Genomic DNA, 22,682 nt, shown 5'->3' on the forward strand with positions numbered 1-22,682 from the left:
CGACGCGCGCTCGAGTCGACATGCACCGCGCGCGCGCGCGTGCGGCGAATCGAATTGGCGCGCGCGGGGACGCGATTGGCCGGCGCGACGCGATTCGCCGCACACGACGACGCGCCGACGCGCGACGATCGCGCGAGGAGCTCGGGCGCGCGTGTCGCGTTTCCACGGTCCCGACGAAGGCGATGACGCGAGTCGAACGCGCGCGAAACGGACGACGAACGACGACGACGACGACGATCAAGATGATGCTCGTCGTCGCGCTGGGCGCGCTGGCGTGCGCGTTCGTCGCGACGCCGGTGCTCGCGGAAAAGCGCGCGCCGAAAGTCACCGATAAGGTGTTCTTCGACGTGACGATCGACGGTGAACCCGCGGGGCGAATCGTCATGGGGCTGTACGGGAAGACGGTGCCGAAGACGGCGGAAAACTTCAAGCAACTCGCGACGGGGGAGAACGGATTCGGGTACAAAGGCTCGGGATTCCATCGAGTGATCAAGAACTTTATGATTCAGGGTGGTGATTTCACCAATCACGACGGCACCGGGGGGAAGTCGATCTACGGCGCGCGATTCCCGGATGAAAACTTCAAGCTCAAGCACGAGGGGCCGGGGACGCTGTCCATGGCCAACGCCGGGCCGGACACGAACGGGTCGCAGTTTTTCATCTGCACCGTCAAGACGAGCTGGCTGGACGGCCGACACACCGTCTTCGGGCGCGTGCTCGAGGGCATGGACGTCGTGACGGCGATCGAAAACCTCGAGGGGACGCCGCCGCAAAAGCCGGTGCTGATTGCCGACTCGGGCGTCTTACCGATGGACGCCGAACTTTAAATCGACGCGTCACTTTAATTATCTATGCGCGCGCGCGTGCATACGTTGTCAATGCTGCTAAAATAAAATTACATTCGCTCGATCTAATCGTCGCGATTGATCGTCGCGAGCATCGCCTCGACGTCGGCGTGTGTCTCCGGAACGACGACGCCGAATTCCTCGGCGACGACTTGTTCTATCACGTTCGATACAGAAGCCAGGAGTCGTGGAAAGTCGGCGCTGGAACCACCGCGTGCGATGATGGCTGACTTGATTCTTTCCTCCGCCAAACGCGCGCGAAGACGCAGGGCGAAAAATTCTCGCGACGTCTCCCAGGGGATGACAGCCTTGATCGCCTTCTTGTGCAGCATCACGCCCGGAGTGTCGTGCAAAGCGGCAAAGTGCACGGCGAGCTGTTTGAATGTCGGCATGAGTGCTTTTTTCTTCGCCTCGTCTTCGTGCGAGTCACCGATGCCTCCGGGAATCGTGCGCTTCATCGTCGACAGCAAATCTTGACGCCTGAATTTGATATCGACGATGCCCTCGGGCTCGAGGACGCCGCCCTTGGCGCCTTCGGCGGCGTAGAATTCCATTTGCTCCGGATTGATGGAGCTATCGATGACCACCCAAGCGCCTCCGCGAAGTTCTCCGCCTTGAGGAATGTACACAAACACCGGCTGTTTGTACTCGCGAAGCGCGTCGACGATGTAGGCGCCGTACTTTAAAACTTCGCCGTACATATCTCGCAAACCGCCGGCGAAACCGCGCCAGTTGGCAAAGATTATGAGAGGTAGTCCTTCGCGATTCATGTCGCCGATCGCTTGCGCGGTTTTGAACGCGCTGTCGGGGAACCAGACTTGACCAGCTTGAGACTCTTCCGCGATTTGTGCGCTCGCAAACGCCGGATCTGCGGGAATCGTCTTGTCCACGGTTCGCGTCTCCACGGCGACGGCGCCGATGGGCACGCCGCCGAGACGCGCGCGACCTGTGATGACAGTTCGTCCCCAGTCGGGCATGACTTCCATGAACGAATCAGTGTCGAAGAATGAGTGCAGTAGCTCACGTGGATCGTGCGGAGAGGAAGGAGGATTGAACGTCACGTAACGTCGCACCGGATCGACGCACGGGACGCAGGGGAGCGGCGCGCCGCGCCGGCTGGGTACGTATGACAACCATTGAAGAATATTCTTCACACCGTGCACGTCATCGGGTACGGTAAGATGAGATACCCCGTTGGCGCCCATGACTTTAGGACCGCCTATTTGCGAGTTGCTCGTGTAAACTTCGCGACCGAGCACCTTATTCAATGCGCTCGCGCCGGTTAAAATCAACGGCGCGTCGACGTGCTGAACCACACGTTGGCATAGACGAGAGCAATACGCACCGATACCGACGCTCCTACCGGTGACGTAGGCCATCGTCACTGTGTGTTTGTACGCACGACTCGTCGCCGCGGCAATCTCACCGGATCCTTGTAAGCACTCGACGCTCTGTCCTCCGCACACATCCGTCAGCGCGTAATGAATCTCGTCGCGGTAAACGATTCGCTTCGCCTTGACCCGACCCTTCGCGGACAAGATCTCGTAGTCATCTTCGCTGAGGTAAATGTACTTGAAACCTTTAGAGACGTCATCATCGTCGACCCACTTCACTCTGAACGCCGCCTTGACGGCTTCGTCGAGACCGATGCGCGCGCCACTATTGGAGCTGATGTAAACGCACGGCAAACCTTCAGCCACAGCGAGATCAAACGCGGCGCGGTAGACACTGTCTTCCGGCGGAGACAAAGAACCGGACATGTGCGTGATATCATTCGCAACGAGAATGATTTCACGTCCTTTCGGATACTCTGTTGTCGCCAACTTGACGCGCCAGCAAACCATGCCAACTTCGTTCAGCCCTGGCGCACGATCGCTGCAAACGAGCGCTCGCGTCCTTGGGTCAAAGATGAGCTCCATGAGATCGATGATGTCGCCTACGCCAGGGTTGATTTCGGCAAGGACATTCGCAAATATTTCTGGAATGTCGTATACGTACGTCGAGGACAAGTTTTGGCACGCCATTCGCTTGCGCTGAATCTTGTTCAACCGAGGGTGCACGTCACGCGCGGCGCAATCCAGCGTCTTCGTGATTTTAAATCGTAAGCCACTGGTGTTCATCGCGATGACTGAACCCGTGCCGACGCGCACTTCGACACATGCAACCTTCAACCGCTTCAAATCGTTGAACGCAGTGTGAATGAACGAAGCTATCGCCGCTTCAACGCTCGGCAAATCGTCCTCGGCGTCGGCGCCGACGAGATTAATGAAGACGTGGTTCGCGGCAGTGCGATGACGACCCACCGCAAGCTCAAGAGAGCCGAGAACATCAGCGAACACGCTATCATCGTGCACGCCGCTCGAACTACCACCTATCGTCGTTCGAGCCAACTCTGAGTCCATGGTCACACTTCCCAAAGCTGTGCGGCGCGGCGTTCCTTCAGACGGGCTGTTTTCAAACAGCAAGTCCTTGTTGTAAACCGCTGCTCGCAAAAACACGCGACGATCGCGCTGGGGTTGCTTGTGCCCAGGCTTGACATTCGGTTCCTCAGCGAGAAATACACCGACAGTGTACTCAGACGGTGTCACAAAATTCGTGTGACGATGATGGGAACGAGAGCTCAAAACGCCTACGCACTCGACCCGGAAGAGTGCGAGCCGTTCGACCTCCATCTGATCGGCAATGTGAGGCCAAAACCCACGTGCGCTCGACATTTCACAAAAACCTTCGACTGTGGAATCTTCAGAAGTACGCTTAAACGCGAAATGATGCGGCTTGGCGTCGAGCGCCAGCAACGTGACCACGACGTATTCGAGGCCTTCGCACTTGAGGGCACCAGCCAGGTACTGTCCAGTCACAAAAGCCTCCGCGGCGGCTCGAATATCGGTGTCGTTCCTACCCACAAGTCTATGATACGAGATGATGAAGTGCAACTTCTTCGGTTTGTTCGCCGTCGCATCGGGAAGCGCCGCCACCGCGTGTCCAAGAGATGGGGCAAAGAGATGAATGGTGTCGTCGAGCCAGACTCGCATGACTTCTGGTTCGCATGCGCACGGTTCGGGCTGAGCGTTCGGAATCATGTACGTATCTACGCCAGTCGCGCCGAATAGAGTCTCAATCGCTGTAGTTCGCGACGTTTCGGACGTACTGTCGAACAAGCTCTCCCAAGTGTGCGCGTCCAAAATCTCATCCGTGGCTTCGTCGATGTTGCTGTACGACTGATACCGTGTGATGGAGTTGTGCCGATCGAGGTAAATGTTACCGACGTATCTCTTGAACGAAGGATTGCTGTCCGACGCCTCGTTGTCACTCGCAGCGTTACTCATGAGATCTGACTCGCTACCGGCACTCGTCTTTGACAGAGACGCCGAGCGCTTCTTGCGCTTGGCGTCGTCAAGGGAAATTTGCGCGAAGGCAGAAAAGGACTCGTCGCGAGACATGCGGTTGGCCCGAGAAGCCGCAGCCATGCGTTCGCGTCTCGACTTACGTGTCATCTCTTGCTTACGCACGATGATTTCGCGCGCTGTCTGGGAAACCAATTCGTAGTCGCGCCCAGAAAGATTCATACAACGCACCACGGCGGCGTTGCACGACGGTATGTCGATCATATCGTGCAACGAAATTTGTTCGAGGATCTTCAAAACCAAATCCGATCTACGCTTGAGTTTGGCGTTTGCATGTGCATACTTTGCGACGACTGAAACATCGTTGCGGTAGCGATCGCGTAAGAACATGATGGCGTCCTCGGTCGACGCGCAGCTCGAGAAGGGCTCTTCCGTGTCCAAGAACGATTCCAAGTATCGCGTCAACACGCGCGCCCTACTCTGCGCCAATCCGCCGTCATGACGTTCGCAAAATGCCGCTAGCGGTGCAAAGTCAGCGCCGTACTCGTTGATCAAGGCTCTAACGCGCATGACCGCAGCAGATACGGCGTCTGTCGTGTTTTCTCCATTCGCCTCGCCGACGATGGACGCCGACATCGCTTCGGCGATCTCGCGCAGCTCGAGTCGCGCCGACGGACGAGCACGCGAAATCACGGCTTCTCGCGACTCCATAAAATCATCCACGACGAGTGGTAGCGTGCCGAGCACGTCAAATAACACTTCGGTCGGATCACCATTGTAATCGTAACCAGCCAAAATTTGGTCGACACCAGTGCTTGTGCGCGAGAATCGAACCAGCGGAGAGTCATCCGGTAACATGCCTGTTAACGAACGCGTGTGCATTTTCGTAAACTCTCCCGTGAACGGCGCACACCTACGCACACCGGTAGCGTCTTCGACGGCAACATCACACAAAACATCGCCTGCTTCTAAAATCGCGCCTACACGCGCCACGTGCCGAATCGTCCCCGTGCTCGTCGCAATCAGAGGCATCACCGTCTTCATAACCTCGATCTCGCAGTAAGGTTGATTGGATTCCACGCGCTCGCCGTCGCAAATCAAGTACTTGAGCAGTTTTCCAGGACCTTGGGCGATGAGCTTGGTGGCGTCAAAATCATCGGGGAAGAAACACGGCAACCCGTTGACGTGAATCTTCATTCCAACTTTCGTTTCCTCGGGGTGGACCAAGTACGCGCGACCGTCCAAGAGCACCTTCAAAGCGCCGTCTTGCAACACAAGAACTTCGGCTTCGATGAGACCTCCGTTTATGTGAAGATAAAACAGCTTCTCACTCCCCATGGTTACGCGCAAGTTATACTTGATGTCGTTGTAAATCAGCTCAAAGTTGTGTTCGCTGAGATTCGTCATCCACGTCTCAGGCGGGACGCCTCGATTCAGATACGAGGCGACTTCGGCCTCGAGTTTTTGATGCCTCGTCGATGATCTAAGCACAGCCCCACACGCGACTACGATGTGCTCGTGCAACGTCTCTGCTCTGTCGCTCGCCGCGATAAGACCATCCAGCCAAGCGGTGTCGTGTTCGTCGGCTAAGAATTCTGGCTTCTCCAACAACTTCCCCAAGTACTTTTTGTTGCAGTGAATCTCCCCGCGGACGCTTAACTCGCTCAGCGCGTGCGTGAGTAAAGTGATGGCTTCCGCCCGACTTGGCTTGAAAGCGAAGATGTGTCCAAACTGCGAGTCGGCGAATTGATGAACTCCGCCCGAGGTGCCGACGGAAAATGATCCATTCACGCCCGGGAGCGAACGGAAATGAAGCTCGTGAATGGCACCAGACGTAGGCTTGAAACCGCTGTCGGGATCTTCAGCGGTGATTCTTCCCGCCACGCAATGACCGAGCGGCGGAATCGGCGTAGTGTTATCGAAATCGATAGAAGAAACCCCGCGTACGTCGCTTTGCTGGAAGAATCGACGGACGTCCGGAATCTTGTTCAACGGTATCCCCATCGCGAGCTGCAGCTGTACTGCGGGCAAGTTCACCCCAGTTATCTGCTCTGTCACTGGATGTTCCACTTGTAGACGAGGATTGACTTCGAGAAACGAGTATTCGCCAGTCTTGATGTTGTACAAGTACTCCACGGTACCGACGCCACAGTAGCCAACCTTTTTCGCCAGTCGCACGGCGCCGCGCTCGAGCTCTTCACACAATGCCCTCGGCGCCACGGTGATTGGACCTTCTTCAATGATCTTTTGATGTCGGCGCTGAACGGAACAGTCACGACCATACAGCGCGATCGCTTGACCGTGCGCGTCGGCAACCATTTGAACTTCTAAATGTCTTGAATCCACGCTAAGCTTTTGGATGAAAATCGGCGAACCCGGGACTTCGGCCTGGACCTGGGCGAAACCAGTTTTGAGTTCCTCGATCGAGTTCACCTTGCGAATACCTTTCCCACCACCCCCTTCCGAAGCCTTGATCATGACCGGAAAACCAATCTTTCCCACTCGCTGCACCGCGTCGGCGACGTCTGTGAGCGTCGCTTGCTTCAAGACGTCCTCCGGAATGCTCGTGCCGGGTACCGTGAGACCGCTACCAGACCAAGGGATGACATTCACGTCACACGATTGCGCGAGGATGTTCGCACAAATCTTGTCTCCAACGGCGTCCATGGCAGATGCTGGTGGACCCAAAAATGCAATATCGTGATACGCCAACTGCGACGGCAGCTGCGGATTTTCGCTCGCGTGTCCCCAACCCGGCCACACCGCGTCTGCGCCGCACGTTCGCGCCACTTTGACGATCAAATCCACGTTTGCGTAATTGTTTCTATTGCTCCCCCCCTCCACGGTGATGAATTCATCGGCTAACCGGATGTATCTATGTTTAGAATGGGACGTCGTTATCATCCGAGCCTGTCAGTCTCGTCGAAACGCGAAAACGCTTCGAGCGCGAATTCGCCGCCGACGATCGCGAGATGAGCGCCAATCACGCGACGTTCGCATCGCACGCACTCTGCATTCGCCGCTAAATCGTCTGGCGTCGCCATGCACACCAAATGCAAAACTTCGTGCGACTTGAACGTCTCGTACGCCCACAGACGCATCGACCGAATCGCCTTCACCGCGCCCACTGCGTGTCGAAAAATTCGCACTCGCGTCAGTCATTATCGCGCGCGCGCTTCACTTTTACGATTTCGCGCGCGCCATCTCCCACGACCGCGTCGTCGGCGACGAAATTCGTCTCGAACGCGTCGGACCCTCGTCGGGACGAGCGTTACGACGACTCGGATAACGACGTCCCCGTCGCGCCTTCGTCGGCGCCGCGCGCGTCGCGCGCGCGTCGCGCATCACGCACATCCATTATTCGCGATTAAAACCTTCCGTATCGATCGCACGCCTCCCCGCGAGAGGACGTACGCCTCGTACGCCGCGTCGAGGTCCTCGCGCGGACTCGCGCGCACGAGACCTCGGTCCATCGAACGTCGCGGCAGCCGCTCGCGCGCGGCGCCGTCGTCCGCGTCGCGCATCTCGCGCGCGGCGCTCGTTCGCGCTCGTTCGCGCGCGCGATCGCCGTCGACGGCCGTCGTCGACGCGTCGCGCTGTGTCGGACGACGCGCGCGGCGTGGGAGACCGCGAGACATGACAGGAGGGACGCGAAACACCCGGGAGATCGCCGCCCGTTCGAACGCCCCGACCGACCGAAAGGACGCCGCTCGTCGACACACGACGACGCTGTCCGGTCGACGAACGAACGAGGACGCGCGCGACGAACGAACGCGCGCGATCGAAGCGCGCCGATCACGAATACGCGTCGGATTCGCGCGTCGCGCGACGCACGATCGAGCCGTCGACGCGCGTCGCGACGCGAAAGCTTTCCCGCCAAAAGGACAAATCTTATTCCGCGGACATCGCGCGCGTGATTCCCTCGCGTCTCGCGGCGTCGCGAGCGTGCGATGGCGACTGAAACCGCGTTAGCGAAGGGACAAAGCCGCGTGTTGAGCAAACCGTCGTCGCCGCGATCGAACGATGGAAGAGACAACGCGAACGACGACTTAATCATTCGCACCGGCGAAGAGCTCGGCGAGCGCGTCGGGTCGGCGGCGAACGCCACGACGACTGGGCACCATCACAAAGGGCACCATCCGAGGGATGACGAAGACATGTCGGATGAGAGTACGACGTACACTGTGCTCGACTCTCTCGGATCCGGTACGTTCGGGCAAGTCGTCGCCGCGGCGTCTAGCGCCGACGGTCAGACGAGAGCTCTCAAGGTGATTAAGAATCACCCCGCGTATTTTCACCAAGCGCACGTCGAAATCGGCATCTTACGAACGTTGAACACAAAGTGCGGCGATCGACCGTCGGGGTCGGTGATCGTGGACTTGATGGATTACTTTGTCTGCCACAACCACCTCTGTCTGGTTTTTGAGCTGTTGGGAATGAACCTCTACGAGCTGCTGAGGAAGAACAAGTTTAAAGGATTACATCTCGGGGCGATTCGTGGGATGATGAAACAATTGCTCGGCGCTTTGGATTTGCTCAGAGACGCCCACGTGGTCCACTGCGACATCAAGCCCGAGAACATTTTGTTGTGCCGCGACGACTCGTTTCAAGTCAAACTAGTTGATTTCGGCAGCGCGTGTTTTCAAAACAGGACGGTGTATCAGTACATCCAAAGTCGTTTCTACCGCTCGCCGGAAGTGTTTTTGGGGATGTCGTATGGAATGCCCATCGATATGTGGTCTCTAGGGTGCGTCGCCGCGGAATTGTTTTTAGGCTTACCGATCTTTCCGGGTTCGAGCGAGTATGACTTGCTGAGCCGCATTTGCGAAACGATAGGAACGCCCCCGGCGGACATGCTCGCCAAGGCGCCGAACACCAACAAGTTTTTCACGCGAGTAGATATCGGGTTCGACGAGAGCTCGTCTTCGTTGGCGTCTTCTTCCGGCGGTGGTACGTCGCGATACAAGCTTCTCTCGCTACGAGAATTCGAGGCGCGCTCTGGCAGGCGCGCGGCGATGGGGAAAAAGTATTTCAAGTACACTGAGTTTTCGGACATCATAGCGAGTATACCGTACCAGTCATCCAAAGTGGATCCTAACGACCACGCCGCCGTAGACGCGGAGAAGAAAGCTCGAATGGTCGAGCGTTCGGCGTTCTACGATTTACTCACCGGCATGATGGAGATCGATCCCGCGGTGCGCTGGACGCCGGCGCAGGCGTTGAAACATCCGTTCATAACGGGCGAGCCATTCGACGAGCCGTTTGCGCCGAAGCCAATTCCTGAGCGCACGACACCAGAAGAGCGCGAAGAGTTGCAGCGCGTGGCGGCGAAGGAAGCGGCCAAGATTTCTTCGGGCGAGCCAGTCAAGAAGAAGAAGAAGCCCATCCCGCGCGACGTTCCGCCGATGGCCGACGTCGTGCCGCCGACGCCGCCGGCGATTCCAGTCGGTGGTTTGGCCGCCGCTTTCGCCGCAAGTTCTGCGTCTGGATCAGCACCGCCGATACAACCAATCACGCCGAATGTTGTCAATCCCGTTGTCGCCGAAGCGTTCAACGGAGCGATGCTGCAAGCGCAAGCGGCGGCGCACGCGCACGCCGCCGCGGCCATCGCGGCGATGTCTCCCGGAAGCATCCCGATGTCGCCGGGCGGTGGACTTGGCGGTGGTTATCCACCTTTCGTCGTCGGTTCATCCGGAGGGTCGTTCAATTCGCCCTCGTCCTTGCTGTCCGGCTCCTTCATTGGTTCGCCGCACGCCACGAACAGCGCGGCGATGCACCCGCTTCACTTTGGCGTCTCGCCGCCGACACACCAATTGTCGAGTATGGGTTTGTCGACATCACACGCGGCACGCGCGGCACAGGCAGCGGCAGCGGTGCAGCTCCCGCCTGCAAGTCCACTCGGCCCGCGCGGCGTGGCTTTCGCGCGCGGTATGGACGCTCGTCACGCCAAGCCGGGGACGTCCTTCCACGGCGTGGGCGGCGGGATGTGGAGCGCTTCAGCGTCGGCGTCGGCGTCGCGCGATAGTTTGAAAACGCTTCAAACAGTACACGAGTCCATGATCTCGCCACCGGTTGCATCGCCGAGTCCGATCGACGACGATCACGCAGAGGGCGCGGATTGGGATCCAACGTTCGGCGAGATGGACGATTTAGAGATGGAAGACGCGCCGACGAAGAAACAGGCGAACTCGACGACGACGATAGCGATGCCCACGCGTCAAGCGATACCACCTGTCGTCAACTCACTCTCCAGCGTAGCCGCCGCGTTTTCCGTCGGGAGCGCACCGAATTTTGCGAGCGCGAGTCAGTTCAGCGTCTCGCCAAACTCAGCGTTTGCGACGAATCAAACCAAACCGACGCGACAAAAGTCTAGCAAGGACAAAGCACCGGCGAGCGACGAGGACGGCAAAACCTAGATGCAGCATACAACGACATTGTAGATTACAGCAACACTTCTAGCGAGCGCGTGGCCAACTAACTTCGAAACACTACGACCCCTTGTCCACCTCTTCGTCGGCCTCTTCGTCGACGAAGAATGAGGCGAGCGACGCGACGAGAATCACTGCGCCTCCGATTATCGTTGACTTTGTGAGCGTCTCACCGAGCGCCAACACGGACACCAGAGCGTTGAACGCGGGGGTGCTCGCATAAATGACTTGTGCCTCAGACGCCGACACGCCCGCCTGTCCTTTCAACTGAATGTAATTCGCCAACGCGCCCGGGATGAAGGCGCTGTACACGACGGCGGCGGCGACGATGGGCGAAGCTAAAAACGCAAACGACGCGTCTTCGGCGGATCCACCGCCGAAAACAGTGCGTGCATACCACGTACCCATGAACATCAGCATGACCAACGTCTTCGTACCCATCAACTCCGAAGCACTGAACTCCTTGGCGTACTTGCCCGCGCGCAGCGTCAGCGCCGCGTAACACGCCGCCGACGCAAACGCCGCGCCGTCACCTTGCACGGCCAACTCCGACGCCGTCGTACCGTCACCGCTCGAGACTGAATCCAAGCCGATCACGAGTACGCCGACGAATGTCATCAAGCACGCCGCCCACGTCTCTCGACTCACTCTATCGCCCTGAAGCACGGCGAGCGCCGGAACGAGGACGTTGACCGAGCCCATGATGAAGCCGCTGTGCGTCGACGACGTATGCTCTAATCCCCACGCCTGTAACGACGTTCCGAGGGCGTTGAACAACCCGAGCTCGACTGCGGCGCTAATCGCGCGATCGGCCTCGACTTTTTCCCCTGGGCGCGCCGATTTCGATCGCTCCATCGTCGAGAGCAGCGCCGGAACGAACGGCAACTGCGCCAAGCCGATGCGCGCGAGCGAAAGCGCCGCCGAACCAGGCGGTGTCTCCGAAACGAACACGTAGCGCAGCGCGGGCGCGTACGTGGCCCACAACAATGGCACACAAAATAAAAGCAATCTCGCCGTCGCGGGATCGATCGCACCTTCGTCCTCGCCTTTGCCTCGGTCCTCGCCGCCTTCGTCGTCCCGCTCCGTCTCCGTCCCCGTCTCCGTCCCCGTCCCCGTCGCTCGAGCTCGCGGTGCGTCGCGTCGACGCCGTCCGCGCGCGGACATCGCGTGATGACGACGATCGCGCTCGCGCTCGTCTCGTCCGCTCGTCGACGGTGTCTCCGACGCCCACGTCTCTCGCGCGTGCGTCGCGACGCGAACAGCACCGACACCGCGACGATGTCGATGTCGACGTCGACGTCGATGTCGATGTCGAAGCGCCGTCGTCCCGGTCATCGTCATCGCCGTCCCGGTCGTCGTCATCGCGCGCGTCGTCATCGCGCGCGCGACCGCACCGTCGTCGCCGAATGCGGAATGCGTCGCGTCGTGCTGGGCGCGATGGGCGCGCGCGAACCAACCGTCACACTGCGACATGGTGGTGCGCGCCATCGCGCCTCGCGTCATCGCGCGCGCGACCGCGGCGCGCACCGCGCGGTGCGCATCGACGACGTCGGCGTCTACTTCGGGCGCGCGCGCCGCGATCGACGTCGAAGGCGACGACGACGGGACGACGGAACGTGGCCAGGAGCGCGCGCTTGTGCACTACTGCAAGGGACTACGAGAAGCGTTGCGCGCGTGCGACGACGACGGAGCGACGATCGCACGCGAGAGGGAGTCGTTAGTTCGCGCGTGCGAGCGACTGAAAGCGACGCTGCCCGTGAAGTATCGCTCAGGCGCGTTCATGTCTGCTGGCGCGCTTGCGACGGCGTTTGGGTACGAGCTCGAACGCGCGCGGAGCGCGGAGCACCTCGCGGCGATCACAAACGTGAAAGTACGCGCCGCCGAAAAAGGTTTAGTGCCGTATCACAGCGCGCGCGAGAGCTATGCGCGAGTGAGAGAGTTATTGGACGGATCCATCGAGCTTCGACACCTCGATTTCTCCGCCAACCGCATCGAAGACGCAAAAAGTGCGACGCCGTGGACACTGACTCATAACACGCCCGCGCTCGACGCCAAGCTCGTAGCGGCGGCGATTGAGGTCAGACGTACTGGATACGCTATCGTGGATGGACTCGTCGGCGAGCCGATGGCGAGCGCGATTCGGCACGCGCTCGCGAATTTCGTCGACGAGGACGAGGACGCGAGGACTTTCAGCAAAGGAGAGCTCGATCAGAGCGAAAGGCGCATCCTAGGCGATGCAACGGTAGATAAAATACGCGATGACACCATCGCTTGGCTCAAAGGAGATGAGCGAGATATGGTTGGAGCGTTCGCGCAATTTTTACGCGTGACCGTGTTGCGTCCGCTCTTCAGCGCCTTCGCGACGACATCGCATGGATTATCGTCGGCGCCACCGCTTGCGCCGGTGGATTCGTACGTGAGTAATGCCATGCTGAGCGTGTACGCCCCTGGTGCGCGTGGTTTTGTATCACACGTTGACAATTGCGGACCCGATATCGACCCGCGAGCGTTGTCCGTCGTGTACTATCCGATATCGTCGACGCCCGAAGAAGGAGGCGCGATGGTCCTGTTCCCAGGTCACGAAACGAAAGAGGTTCGTTTAACGCCGACTCGCGATCGTTTAGTTCTGTTCGCGTCGGCACGCGTGCCACACGCCGTGGAACCGCGCGCGCGCGACGCTTCGCGTCGCATCGCGGCGAGCTTTTGGTTCGTCGGCCAGCCGCTCGCCGTGATGGCGGCAGCGGAAACGTAGCAAATCCAAATCATAGTAGCGCACGCGTTCAAACGCAACGACGACGACGCCGACGATATGCGCTTCTCGCATCATCACTACACGCTAATTCATCCCGCTACGCCGACGCTTCGTTTCGCGTCGCTATTTCCCTCCTCGCAACCCGGCGATGCGCGGCGCCTCGTCGTCCGTTTTTGCCTCGTTCGCCTCCTTCGCCGTCGTCTCGCGCGCGCGCGCCGCGCTCGAACGCGCGTGCTCGCTTCGAAACCCCAATTGCGTCAAATCCTCTCGCGCCATGAGCTCTCGCGCCATTCTACACTCTAAGTACGCCTTGGACAGCGTCGCGCACGCCGTCGCGTCGCGCTCGCGTCGCGCCAAACACTCCAAGTATCGCGTCTTGCTCGCGTCGCACTCGTGGAAGTGGTCGAGCGGGAACACCCCGCGCTCGGGGGCGTAACTCGTCGACGCGCGGTGCGAGGGCGTGGACATGGCGTCGCGATATCACGGGCGACGTCGCGCGAACCAAGCCCATCGCGAACCAGCCCAACCCATCGCGTCGCACGCGCGCGCGCCATTCGACCGCGCGTGCGCGCCGTCGCGCGGCGATAGCGACAACGCTTTCATGCGCGTCGACGGCGATGACTCGGCCCGCGTCGTCGCGCGTCGTCGTCGTCGTCGCGCGCGCTCGAGCGACAAAATGCGCGCCGACACCGAGGTCGTTGCGTCGTCGTCGTCGCGCGTCGTCGTGCGCGTCTTCGTGCCGCACGATCATCTGCGACGGACGTGGATGCGACAGTCGCGAACGGGTGATACCGCGGCGCCGGTGCCGCTGGACGTGTACGGGACGCGACGGGCGAGGGGAGATGGTCGAGGCGCGGATGTCGTGGCGTGGCGGGCGACGGAACGACCGCGTCGGAGACGACGCGATCGAGGCGCGCATGGAGCGCAGGAAGAAGGCGGGCGTGTGAAAAAGCTCGTTCGTGTCATGGAAATCGTGTTCGGGGACGACGACGACGACGATGACGAAATGGGTGACGACGACGACGAGTGCGCGTGCTTCGTGACGATGCGCGTGGGACGCGCGTGGGATGAGGCGCCTCGCGCGTCTGCGCGCGTTCGGCGACCGGACGGACGGTGGGTGCGCGCGGATAACGCGGTAGTGATATTGTGTCCAATGCCGGACCCACCGTTGATGGTGATGACATTGGGAGGGGATTATGTCTCCGAGGACGGCGCGGCGTGCGCGTTCGAGCTCGCGTTGGCGGATTTGAACGACGCTGGCCGAGCGGCGAACGGATTCGTGGAGCACGACGTTGGGTCCAGCTCGTCTGCGCCCTCATCATTGTCGATCGTGTCGCGCGCGATCGTCGCCGTGATCGATGCGGCGTTGCGAGGCTTGGATTACAAGTGCATCAAAAGTCTCGGCACCGAGGCGCGATGGGGCGGCGGCGTGACGACGCGAAGCGTGTGCGAGGTGTCCGCCAGCGCGTGCGTCTTGCGCGCGCGTTTAGTGCTCGCTCGCTCGCTTCTCGTCCGTGATGGTATGGATTGGCGACGATCTAGTAGACTTGATAAGCGCCGTCTCGTGGCGCGCGCGGTGCAAGTTGCCGTCGACATCTTCGCGGGCGTTTGCGTCGCACGCGTGCGCGACTCGCGTGATGTGTCGTTCGCGCTCGAGCGTGTCGCCGTCGGTGGCTGGGGCACTCGACCGGGATCGCGAGATCTTCTCGGCACACGAGTCATAGAGACTAACGCGCGATGGATCTCCCACGGCGATCCGCTCGGCGTCAAGTTGCACGTGCCGTTGGCTCGGGCTCTGGGATCGCTCGGCGTCGGCTTCGCGAGCACGCTCTCCGGCGCCTATGAATCCAGCAGCGCGGTCAAAGCGTACCTCGGTTTCGTGTCGTTTTCGCTTCGACACGGCGGTATATTCGGAGCTTCCATGGTGTTCGCCATCGCCGCGGACACGATGACGATATTTACCTCGCACATCAGCGCCCTGCACGTGTACAGCTCGCTCTTCATCACCGCCCAGCTGCGATGCGTGCGATTTCTCTATCGACGCTTCATCAACCCGAAGCTACCACCGAAAGGTTTCAAGGCCCCGCTCGCGGATGCCCGACCGCGCACGGTCGAAGAAGTCGTCGTGGGCACACTCACGTTACCACCGCTCTTGCTGCTCTTTCCCACGGTATTCTTCTATTACATGTCGTACTTGGTTCTCCACGCGGGCACCGTGCTCGTGCGCTTGGTCATGGTATTCGCTGCGTCGACGCTTCTCGCGTTCCCGACCGACGACGTCCTCGTGCGTCTGTGGACCCCCTACGCGTTTCCGCAGAGCGTTGACTTGCGCACTCGAGCCTTGCACGGCGTCGAATTCGCCACAATCGTCCCCACCTGTCGATCCTTCGGCGACGTCTTGCAACCGTTCGCTCGCCAAGCGGGCGCTTGGCTTGGCGCGGTGGCCGTCGCCGTCGCTCGAGCGTGCGCGACGTGCGGACGATTTCCCCTGGCACTAGTTCCGTTCTCTCGAGCGTATTGATTTATTAGCCATCGTAGCGCGTTGTAGTCGTAGTCAACGTCAATCGCCGCCGCGTTCGCCGCAAGCCGCGCGAGCGAGCACCCTGTCCTCAGTGCTCGACGCCCGCGAGTTCGCGCGCGAGGCGAAAAGTCGTTCGTCCGAACGCGCTCGACTTGAACGCGAGTGCGTGCGTGCTCGAGCGCCGTCTGTGTCGCCCTCCGCGCGCGCGCGCGACGTAACACCCCCGTCGAGCGCGATGGACGGGGCGTTGGGCTTTTTGTCATCCCTGCTCGATCGTGGACTTGGTCGAGGGCAAGAGACGACGGATCCGATCACCACGCGGCCGGTGAATACGTACGGGAGCGACGGGAGCGACGGGAGCGATGGAGCGAAGACGCGGCGGCGAGCGCGACCGGCGGCGCCGAAACCGACGCTGAGCGAAGAAGACGAGCGACGGTCGACGTACATTGAGAACGCGAAATACTTGTTGATCACGTGCGTGGTGTGGGTGCACGCTTTGGATGACTTTTTAGCGACAGCCACGATCGTGAATGCCGAGAGCGCGAGCGTGCGGCGAACTAAACTCGACGTGATGGAGCCGGCGTTGCCGTGGATTCGAGCGCTCTATCTCACGCTGGCGACGTTTAGCATGCCTCTTTTTACCGCTCTGGCGGGATTCCAGAGCAAGTCGTGGTTGGAAATCGCGAGAGGATACGACGCCAACGCCTCGGTGATGCTCGCGCGCGTGCAAAAGTCGACGTCCACGCTGATAGGAGGGTGGGTGTTTTGGCAAGCGTTGTACGTCGCGGTGTCGTATTCAGACGTATCACCGCTGCAATGGTGGTCACCCGTCGGCGTCACGTGGTTCCTGATCGCACTGTGGGTGTGGCGAAACAGCGTATTACTCCTTGGGGCGCTGAGAGATAGCACAATCTACGCAATCGTGTGCGTATTAGCCATCGCCGTCGGTTTCACTGATACGCCGTCGACGAAGAATGGATTGGCGTTTTTGGATTGGCAACGCGTGTGCGCATACGCCATATACTTCTACGCTGGGTTAGTTTTAGTAAAGCGTGAGCACGTGGACGAGATTTTGAGGCGATTCATGCATCTTAGCAGGCCTTGGATGCGCTTCGCCGCGGGATATGGCGTTCTCGGCGTCGTTTTTGGCGCGTTTATGCTGTCGGATGTTCTCGGCGAGCCTTTCGGCGAAGTGCAAGAGTGGCTGCTCGTCGTCTCTCCTTATGGGGTAACCAAGTGGTACCATCCGATCATCGAGGCCCTTTGGCGCGTCGTGCTTTATCTCGTCGTCGCTTTGGCCTCAGTGGCGTTCATGAGCGTCGTGCCGACGGAGGAGTACTTCTTCACGGAATTGGGATCGCGGACGCTCACAGCCTATTTGCTTCATCGCGTGTTCCTCACGACTTACACCGACATCACGACCAAGTTTTGGGACGATGATGACATCGATGTCGCGTTCCAAATCACCATGGGCGTCTTCATGTTACCCCTACTAGTGTCTCAAGTGTGCTTGACCAGAGCCGTGACGACATTTTGCGCGCCCCTCGTCGACCCTGCGTCGCGAATGGCGGAGACGATGCCGTGGATTTTTCACGCTCGATACGACGCTTACGACACGACGGAAGAAGAAGAGATCATCGACGTCGCCGCTCGCGATGGTATCGAGACACCGCTCGATCCTACGGATCGCGATGTCGCGCGCTCGTGGCGAAGCGGAGAGTAATTCTCTACTGTAAATCTAAAATCTAAATCTAAACCATCTAAACTCAACGCTAACGACGCGAACTTGACACGTCGATCATAAATCGAGCTTACCGGTCGCGACGAGCGCGACCCAGATCACGCCGACGACGAGCGCCGAGATGCCGCTCACGACGGAGAAGCGAAACGCCACGGCGGCGCTCCTGGGAAGCAAACCGAGAAGAAACGCCAACGCAGTCATCGCTGCGACGCTAGAGACGACGAAACCGAAAATATACAACGCCACGCGCGTGGAATCTGCGAGAAACGCGGCTGGGAGAACGTAAACCACGCCCGAAACGCCCGAAACGCCGTGCGCGACTCCGACGCCGAACGCCGCGAATTTACCTTCGCGCGTCGACTCCTCGCCGACCATGTCTCGCATGCGATTCCAAAGCGAACGACGCTCGGAAATCGCTTCGCCGTGGATTTCGCGCGTACCGTGAACGTCGTTCTTGTGCGCGTGCTCGTGGGAGACTCCCAATGCGTGCGCCTCGGCGTGTGCGGCGCTCCCCGCCACGACGACGACGGCGACGGCGTTCCGCGCGCCCGCCGTCGCGCCATCCTCGGCGTGCGCCAGATCGTCATCGCGCGCCGCTTCATCTTCGACGTGCGCCTTGGCGTGCCTTTGTTTTCGGTCCCATCGCCACGCGCTCCTTAACGTCGCCAATCCTAACCAAATCATCGCGAACCCGACGACGAAGTCGCTCGCCGCCCCCAGCGCGTCTTCGTCCACTCGGTCTTCGCACGCCAACACGATTCCACCCACGAGCGCGAGCCCTAGGGCGTGTCCCGAGCCCCATCGCGCGCCTTGTCTCGCGCACGCCCACGCGAGGTCGCGTCGACGACGCGCGTCGTCTTCGTCGTCGTCGTCGTCGCCGTCCGCCAACCGTCGCGCCCGTTCGACGCGTCGCGCGCTCGTCGCCACCGCGAACACGCCCGCCAAGTGATCGGGTCCCGTGAGCGCGTGTAACGTCCCCGCGATGAGCGCTAATCCGAACGCTTCGCCCGCCGACGCATCGCGTAGCGCGCGCGACGCCCCGCCCATGGCGCGACGCTTTATGACCGCCCGCCCGAACGCCCGCACGACCTCGTGCCTAGGGTTGTGCTTTTTTCAGTTCAACCAGTGCGATAGTGCGATGCCTGTGCTGGGTGCTGCTGCGAACTACTCGTGACAAGGACGACGGCGGCGGCGCGGAAGACGCGGCGACAACACACCTGTCGTCGTCGTCGCGTTTGAACGCGTGCGCTAGAGTGCTACAACTTACTATCTATCTACATATTCATTCGCAACCAACTTTTATTCGCCGTCCAAGAGTTCGTCAAGCCAATCATCGTCGTTCGCGACGACGGGTTTCGGTGGTGCCGTCGGCTCGACGATTGGTCTCATTTCGTGTTTATGCCGCTCTTCGACGACCTCGGACGCCTCGCTCTGTGCACCCCGACCGTCGCCGTCTACGAATTCGTCGTACTCGTCGCTCAAACCGAGCAAACGCGCCAATCCGAGCGAGTTCAAATGTGCGCGTATATCGTCGCGATCGAGCGTCATCGCCTCGGCGATATCCTTCGCAACCGTTGACGTCGACGCTCGCGCGTTCGCGCCGTGCAGTAATAATCTTTCCGCGTCTTGAAGCGCGTCCACGCTCCAACTCGCGTCGAAGTGCGCCGCCGCCGCGCGCGGTCGAGGCAAACACTGCGTCGCGGCATCGCGCAAGAGTTCGTCTAAATCCGCCCCGCGCGACATCGCGCGGTCGTCTTCGTCGTCATCGCGCGTCTCCTCGTCCTCCCTCACATCATCACCGCGTCGCCGTTCGTCTTTGCTTCGCCTTTGCGTCGTCGACGTTGCGTCGCCTTCGCTTCGCCTTTGTGTCATCGTCGTCGTCGTCATCGTCGGTGTGCGCTGCCATCGCTTGTCGAGTCGTTTGCGCTGTTCGAAACGCGCGCGCGCGTCTCGTTTACGATCGTCCATGCGCGCGAAGACGCGCCGCCGTGTGCGGCGCGTCGCCGCCCAATCGGGACGCGCGCGCATCATTCGGCGACGCGCAACGGGAGGCGACGACGGTGCGCGCGGTGCGAAGCATGGACGCTACGATCGGGCACGGGGTGATATGTACCCTGGACGAGTGCGCACGCCGCGCCAAGGAGGCGGACGGGCACGAAGTTTCGATTCGCACGTTGGGAGTGCTCGAGCGTTTCGATACTGACACCGAGCGCGGGACGCTGCGAGCGACGTCGAAGAGTGCGTCTGGTGCTGACGACGTACACATCGACGTTGACTTCAGCGCCGTGCGACGAGACGAGGACAGCGCGTTCGATGGCGCCGTTCGCACCGGATCGCGCGTGTGCGTCATTGGCGAGGCGAGACGCGTCGGCGACGAAGCACTGTTTGAGATACGCGCGCGCGTCGTGCGCGCGATGGATGGGTTGGACATGCGCGCGTACGGAAAGGCGTTGGAAATCCGCCGAAAATTCCTGGGCGAAACGCCGCCGTAGCGGTGGCGAGCGAGTCGACGGAGAGGCGTCGCGACGACGCGTAGAACGTAGAGTAGACGAATAGATAAATATGTAGCCCTCGTAGCTTTCGTCATTACATTGATCGACGATACTTGGCGTATACCGCGAGCGCCCCGCACGCGATGATGGCCCCAGCGCACGCGCCCAACGCGAGCGTCGTCGCCGTGTGCCGCGCGCGCGCCGCGACCATTTCGTCCAAATCGCGTTCGAGTTTCGCGACGCGTTCGGCGCGACCTTCGCTCTTCATCGAGCGATTCTTTTCCGCTCTCAGCGCCGCGCTCGCGACTTCTAACTGCGCGCGGACTTCCGCCAGCTCCACCGCGAGCGAGTCCGGATTCGTCGGTGAAGCGAGTTCGGCTTCGAGCTGCACCACGCGCTTCTCGAGCGCCTTGACGTTGCGCTTAGCCTCTTCAGACTCTTCCTTGTACTGCGCGACGACGAGGGACGCGAAGACTCGTTGCGTCAGTCTCGGATTTGATTCGCACCATCGCGTTCGTTCGTCGTCCTCAGACGGTCGTCGTTCATTCAAATCGCGTCGTCGTCACACCCACCTTGTTTCTCGACTCCATGAGCGCGGCGTATTTTTGCTTCAGCACGCTCGTCCCCACGGAAGCGCTCTTCGAGAACGTCTTCGACGGACTCGTCGTCGTCGTCGTCGTTCGTTCTTCGTCGTTCTCCTTATCGTTCGAGCTCATCGTGTCTCGGCGTCGCGCGATGACGTCCGTCGCGCGCAGCAGCTGTCGGTCGTCGGAATTTTGAAAATCACCAGGTGTGTGATTGGACTGTGCCCGAACGCGCGATACTCGCGAGCGCGCGTCACACGGCGACGGCGATCGTCGCGAGTTGCGCGGCGCTCGCACATGCGTCGTGGGATGACTCGAACGACGACGAGTCAGCGTCGCGCGTCGACGTCGGGGCGCAGAGACGCGTTCGAAGGCGCGTACGAACGAGAAGACGATGATGATGGGACGTACGACGACGCCGACGACGCCGATTCCGACGGTGAGTGGATGGATTACGACGACGAGGTCGATCGAGTGAGCTTTCTCGCGTCTACGACGTTCCGTTCGAGCGCTGCGTCGAGCGAGCGGCGCGCGCGAGCGGCGAGGCGGCGAGGCGGCGACTCGGAGAGGTGCGGGTGCGCTTCGGGAGCGGTGGCGGCGTGTTTATTGGTATTAGGAGTGAGTTCTATCGGGAGAGCATCGTATTCAAACGTGCTCGCTAGACAGCGAGAAGCGTACGCGCGAGTGGTGGAGGCTTGGGACGACGGTGAACGCGAAAAGTTTGCTCGCGTTAAATTTGAGTGGGCGCTCGTCGCCGACGCCGAGCAGCCGACGTGGGTGTCGACGCGAGCGGTGACGACGCGCACGAAGGAGGGTGTGAATTTCGGCGTCGCGACGTATGAACCGTTGCGATACGCGTTGGAGGGGGGTGATTTGCTCGAGGCGTTTGGCATTCCTTCGCTCATACGAGACGGCGTGCTCGACGCGAGAGACGCGCCAGATATCCACGACATTCTTCATCCCGATGCTGACATACATTCGTACACGAGTGGGTATAACAATACCGCGGTCATGGGCGCATTAATGGGCACGCGTGCGTTGAGACTTCGCATAAACGACGGCGCGCAAGCTCTGGATGTGCGTAACGTTGAACTTTTCACCAAGGAGTTTCTCCCAATCACGAATTGGAAGACTTGCAAGTACCAACACGCTGGATACCCCAACCACGGTGGCTGTGACACTTACAGCGTCATCGATAGAATATGCCTCAAGCTTCAGGCGACTTCTGGCGGGGAGTGGGATTTAGACACGAGCGGTGGCGGCGCTGGTTGCGAGGCGCGCTCGAGCGAAGACGGCGCCGACGCATACGATCCGATCATTCGTCATCGCATCGTAGCGCCAGTGACGGGTGCGTATCCCGCACTTTCTGTCGTACGAAAGACGCTTGCGTTGACGCGCGACGCGGAAACCGCCATATTATTGCGCGCGTCGGATGACCCGCACTTGTGGCTGTTAAACGCCACCGACGGCACGGCCGCTTTCGCCGCGGCGCAGTCAAGACTGAACGCCGCAGGCATCGCGTTCGTCGTCCTCGCGGCCGTCTTTAGCATTCCCGCGATTTGTCTATTACTCCCGATGTTGTACGAAAAGTACACGGTGAAAGGTCGCTACGGACGTAGAAGTAGACGGGTAGAACCCGTGCCGCTGCGCGACATGGTGTAAAACACACACGTAATTAATACGCGACTCGTCGTCCCCGCGCTAATCAATCGCACGTGGCGCAGGGCTTCTTGAACGAAAGCGTAGAAACATAGAAAATGATTTGCTCATTTGCGAAGACAACGAAAGACGAAAGAAACGAGTGTTCGCGCTAGGGTTTAGGGTTTTAGGGTTTAGGGTTTAGGGTTTAGGGTTTAGGGTTTAGGGTTTAGGGTTTAGGGTTTAGGGTTTAGGGTTTAGGGTTTAGGGTTTAGGGTTTAGGGTTTAGGGTTTAGGGTTTAGGGTTTAGGGTTTAGGGTTTAGGGTTTAGGGTTTA

General features: G+C 60.1%; 13 protein-coding genes across 13 annotated transcripts; 7 read left to right on the forward strand and 6 right to left on the reverse strand.

The window, feature by feature from the left end:
• Nucleotides 1-182: 182 nt before the first annotated feature.
• CYN20-3 (predicted protein) lies at nt 183-827 on the forward strand (the record flags this gene model as incomplete). The annotated part of the gene is made up of 1 exon (XM_001420007.1): nt 183-827. The coding sequence occupies one exon, from the start codon at nt 183-185 to the stop codon at nt 825-827; it is 645 nt and encodes a 214-aa protein (XP_001420044.1).
• Nucleotides 828-1,051: 224 nt separating this feature from the next.
• On the reverse strand, nt 1,052-7,602 carry OSTLU_11 (predicted protein; the record flags this gene model as incomplete). The annotated part of the gene is made up of 5 exons (XM_001420188.1): nt 1,052-3,293; nt 3,426-4,193; nt 4,272-7,064; nt 7,199-7,316; nt 7,542-7,602. Coding segments are annotated over 5 exons (5,982 nt in total), but the record flags the coding sequence as incomplete, so codon positions are not given.
• Nucleotides 7,603-8,139: 537 nt separating this feature from the next.
• On the forward strand, nt 8,140-9,495 carry OSTLU_37908 (predicted protein; the record flags this gene model as incomplete). Its single annotated transcript, XM_001420008.1, has 2 exons — nt 8,140-8,279; nt 8,361-9,495. Coding segments are annotated over 2 exons (1,275 nt in total), but the record flags the coding sequence as incomplete, so codon positions are not given.
• A 1,153-nt stretch (nt 9,496-10,648) lies between these two features.
• On the reverse strand, nt 10,649-12,016 carry OSTLU_26318 (DMT family transporter: drug/metabolite). The gene has a single exon (XM_001420189.1). The coding sequence runs from the start codon at nt 11,779-11,781 to the stop codon at nt 10,678-10,680; it is 1,104 nt and encodes a 367-aa protein (XP_001420226.1). The 5' UTR covers nt 11,782-12,016; the 3' UTR covers nt 10,649-10,677.
• Nucleotides 12,017-12,397: 381 nt separating this feature from the next.
• OSTLU_26319 (predicted protein) lies at nt 12,398-13,369 on the forward strand (the record flags this gene model as incomplete). The annotated part of the gene is made up of 1 exon (XM_001420009.1): nt 12,398-13,369. The coding sequence occupies one exon, from the start codon at nt 12,398-12,400 to the stop codon at nt 13,367-13,369; it is 972 nt and encodes a 323-aa protein (XP_001420046.1).
• Nucleotides 13,370-13,612: 243 nt separating this feature from the next.
• OSTLU_9533 (predicted protein) lies at nt 13,613-13,798 on the reverse strand (the record flags this gene model as incomplete). Its single annotated transcript, XM_001420190.1, has 1 exon — nt 13,613-13,798. A coding segment is annotated over one exon (186 nt), but the record flags the coding sequence as incomplete, so codon positions are not given.
• A 577-nt stretch (nt 13,799-14,375) lies between these two features.
• OSTLU_93396 (predicted protein) lies at nt 14,376-15,890 on the forward strand (the record flags this gene model as incomplete). Its single annotated transcript, XM_001420010.1, has 1 exon — nt 14,376-15,890. The coding sequence occupies one exon, from the start codon at nt 14,376-14,378 to the stop codon at nt 15,888-15,890; it is 1,515 nt and encodes a 504-aa protein (XP_001420047.1).
• Nucleotides 15,891-16,125: 235 nt separating this feature from the next.
• OSTLU_26322 (predicted protein) lies at nt 16,126-17,613 on the forward strand (the record flags this gene model as incomplete). Its single annotated transcript, XM_001420011.1, has 1 exon — nt 16,126-17,613. One exon carries the CDS (start codon nt 16,126-16,128, stop codon nt 17,611-17,613), a length of 1,488 nt encoding a protein of 495 aa, XP_001420048.1.
• A 75-nt stretch (nt 17,614-17,688) lies between these two features.
• Nucleotides 17,689-18,678, reverse strand: OSTLU_93398 (predicted protein; the record flags this gene model as incomplete). The annotated part of the gene is made up of 1 exon (XM_001420191.1): nt 17,689-18,678. The coding sequence occupies one exon, from the start codon at nt 18,676-18,678 to the stop codon at nt 17,689-17,691; it is 990 nt and encodes a 329-aa protein (XP_001420228.1).
• A 252-nt stretch (nt 18,679-18,930) lies between these two features.
• OSTLU_26324 (predicted protein) lies at nt 18,931-19,374 on the reverse strand (the record flags this gene model as incomplete). The annotated part of the gene is made up of 1 exon (XM_001420192.1): nt 18,931-19,374. One exon carries the CDS (start codon nt 19,372-19,374, stop codon nt 18,931-18,933), a length of 444 nt encoding a protein of 147 aa, XP_001420229.1.
• A 335-nt stretch (nt 19,375-19,709) lies between these two features.
• On the forward strand, nt 19,710-20,123 carry OSTLU_26325 (predicted protein; the record flags this gene model as incomplete). The annotated part of the gene is made up of 1 exon (XM_001420012.1): nt 19,710-20,123. One exon carries the CDS (start codon nt 19,710-19,712, stop codon nt 20,121-20,123), a length of 414 nt encoding a protein of 137 aa, XP_001420049.1.
• A 66-nt stretch (nt 20,124-20,189) lies between these two features.
• On the reverse strand, nt 20,190-20,859 carry OSTLU_26326 (predicted protein). The gene is made up of 2 exons (XM_001420193.1): nt 20,696-20,859; nt 20,190-20,571 (listed from the first exon to the last, which is right to left on the reverse strand). Exons 1-2 carry the CDS (start codon nt 20,837-20,839, stop codon nt 20,218-20,220), a joined length of 498 nt encoding a protein of 165 aa, XP_001420230.1. The 5' UTR covers nt 20,840-20,859; the 3' UTR covers nt 20,190-20,217.
• A 97-nt stretch (nt 20,860-20,956) lies between these two features.
• OSTLU_25186 (predicted protein) lies at nt 20,957-22,392 on the forward strand. The gene has a single exon (XM_001420013.1). The coding sequence runs from the start codon at nt 21,005-21,007 to the stop codon at nt 22,367-22,369; it is 1,365 nt and encodes a 454-aa protein (XP_001420050.1). The 5' UTR covers nt 20,957-21,004; the 3' UTR covers nt 22,370-22,392.
• The last annotated feature ends 290 nt before the right edge of the window (nt 22,393-22,682 follow it).

Source organism: Ostreococcus lucimarinus, chromosome 10 (genome assembly GCF_000092065.1).
Source record: "Ostreococcus lucimarinus CCE9901 chromosome 10, complete sequence".
Taxonomy (NCBI): Eukaryota; Viridiplantae; Chlorophyta; class Mamiellophyceae; order Mamiellales; family Bathycoccaceae; genus Ostreococcus; species Ostreococcus sp. 'lucimarinus'.

Excerpts from the sequence above, each read along its gene's own strand:
- OSTLU_26326 (XM_001420193.1), bottom strand. The coding sequence starts at position 20,839 with ATGAGCTCGAACGATAAGGAGAACGACGAAGAACGAACGACGACGACG. Across the intron at positions 20,572-20,695 it reads TCATGGAGTCGAGAAACAAG|TACAAGGAAGAGTCTGAAGA; the intron begins GTGGGTGTGACG and ends GTCGTCGCGCAG.
- OSTLU_26318 (XM_001420189.1), bottom strand. The coding sequence starts at position 11,781 with ATGTCCGCGCGCGGACGGCGTCGACGCGACGCACCGCGAGCTCGAGCG.
- OSTLU_25186 (XM_001420013.1), top strand. The coding sequence starts at position 21,005 with ATGCGTCGTGGGATGACTCGAACGACGACGAGTCAGCGTCGCGCGTCG.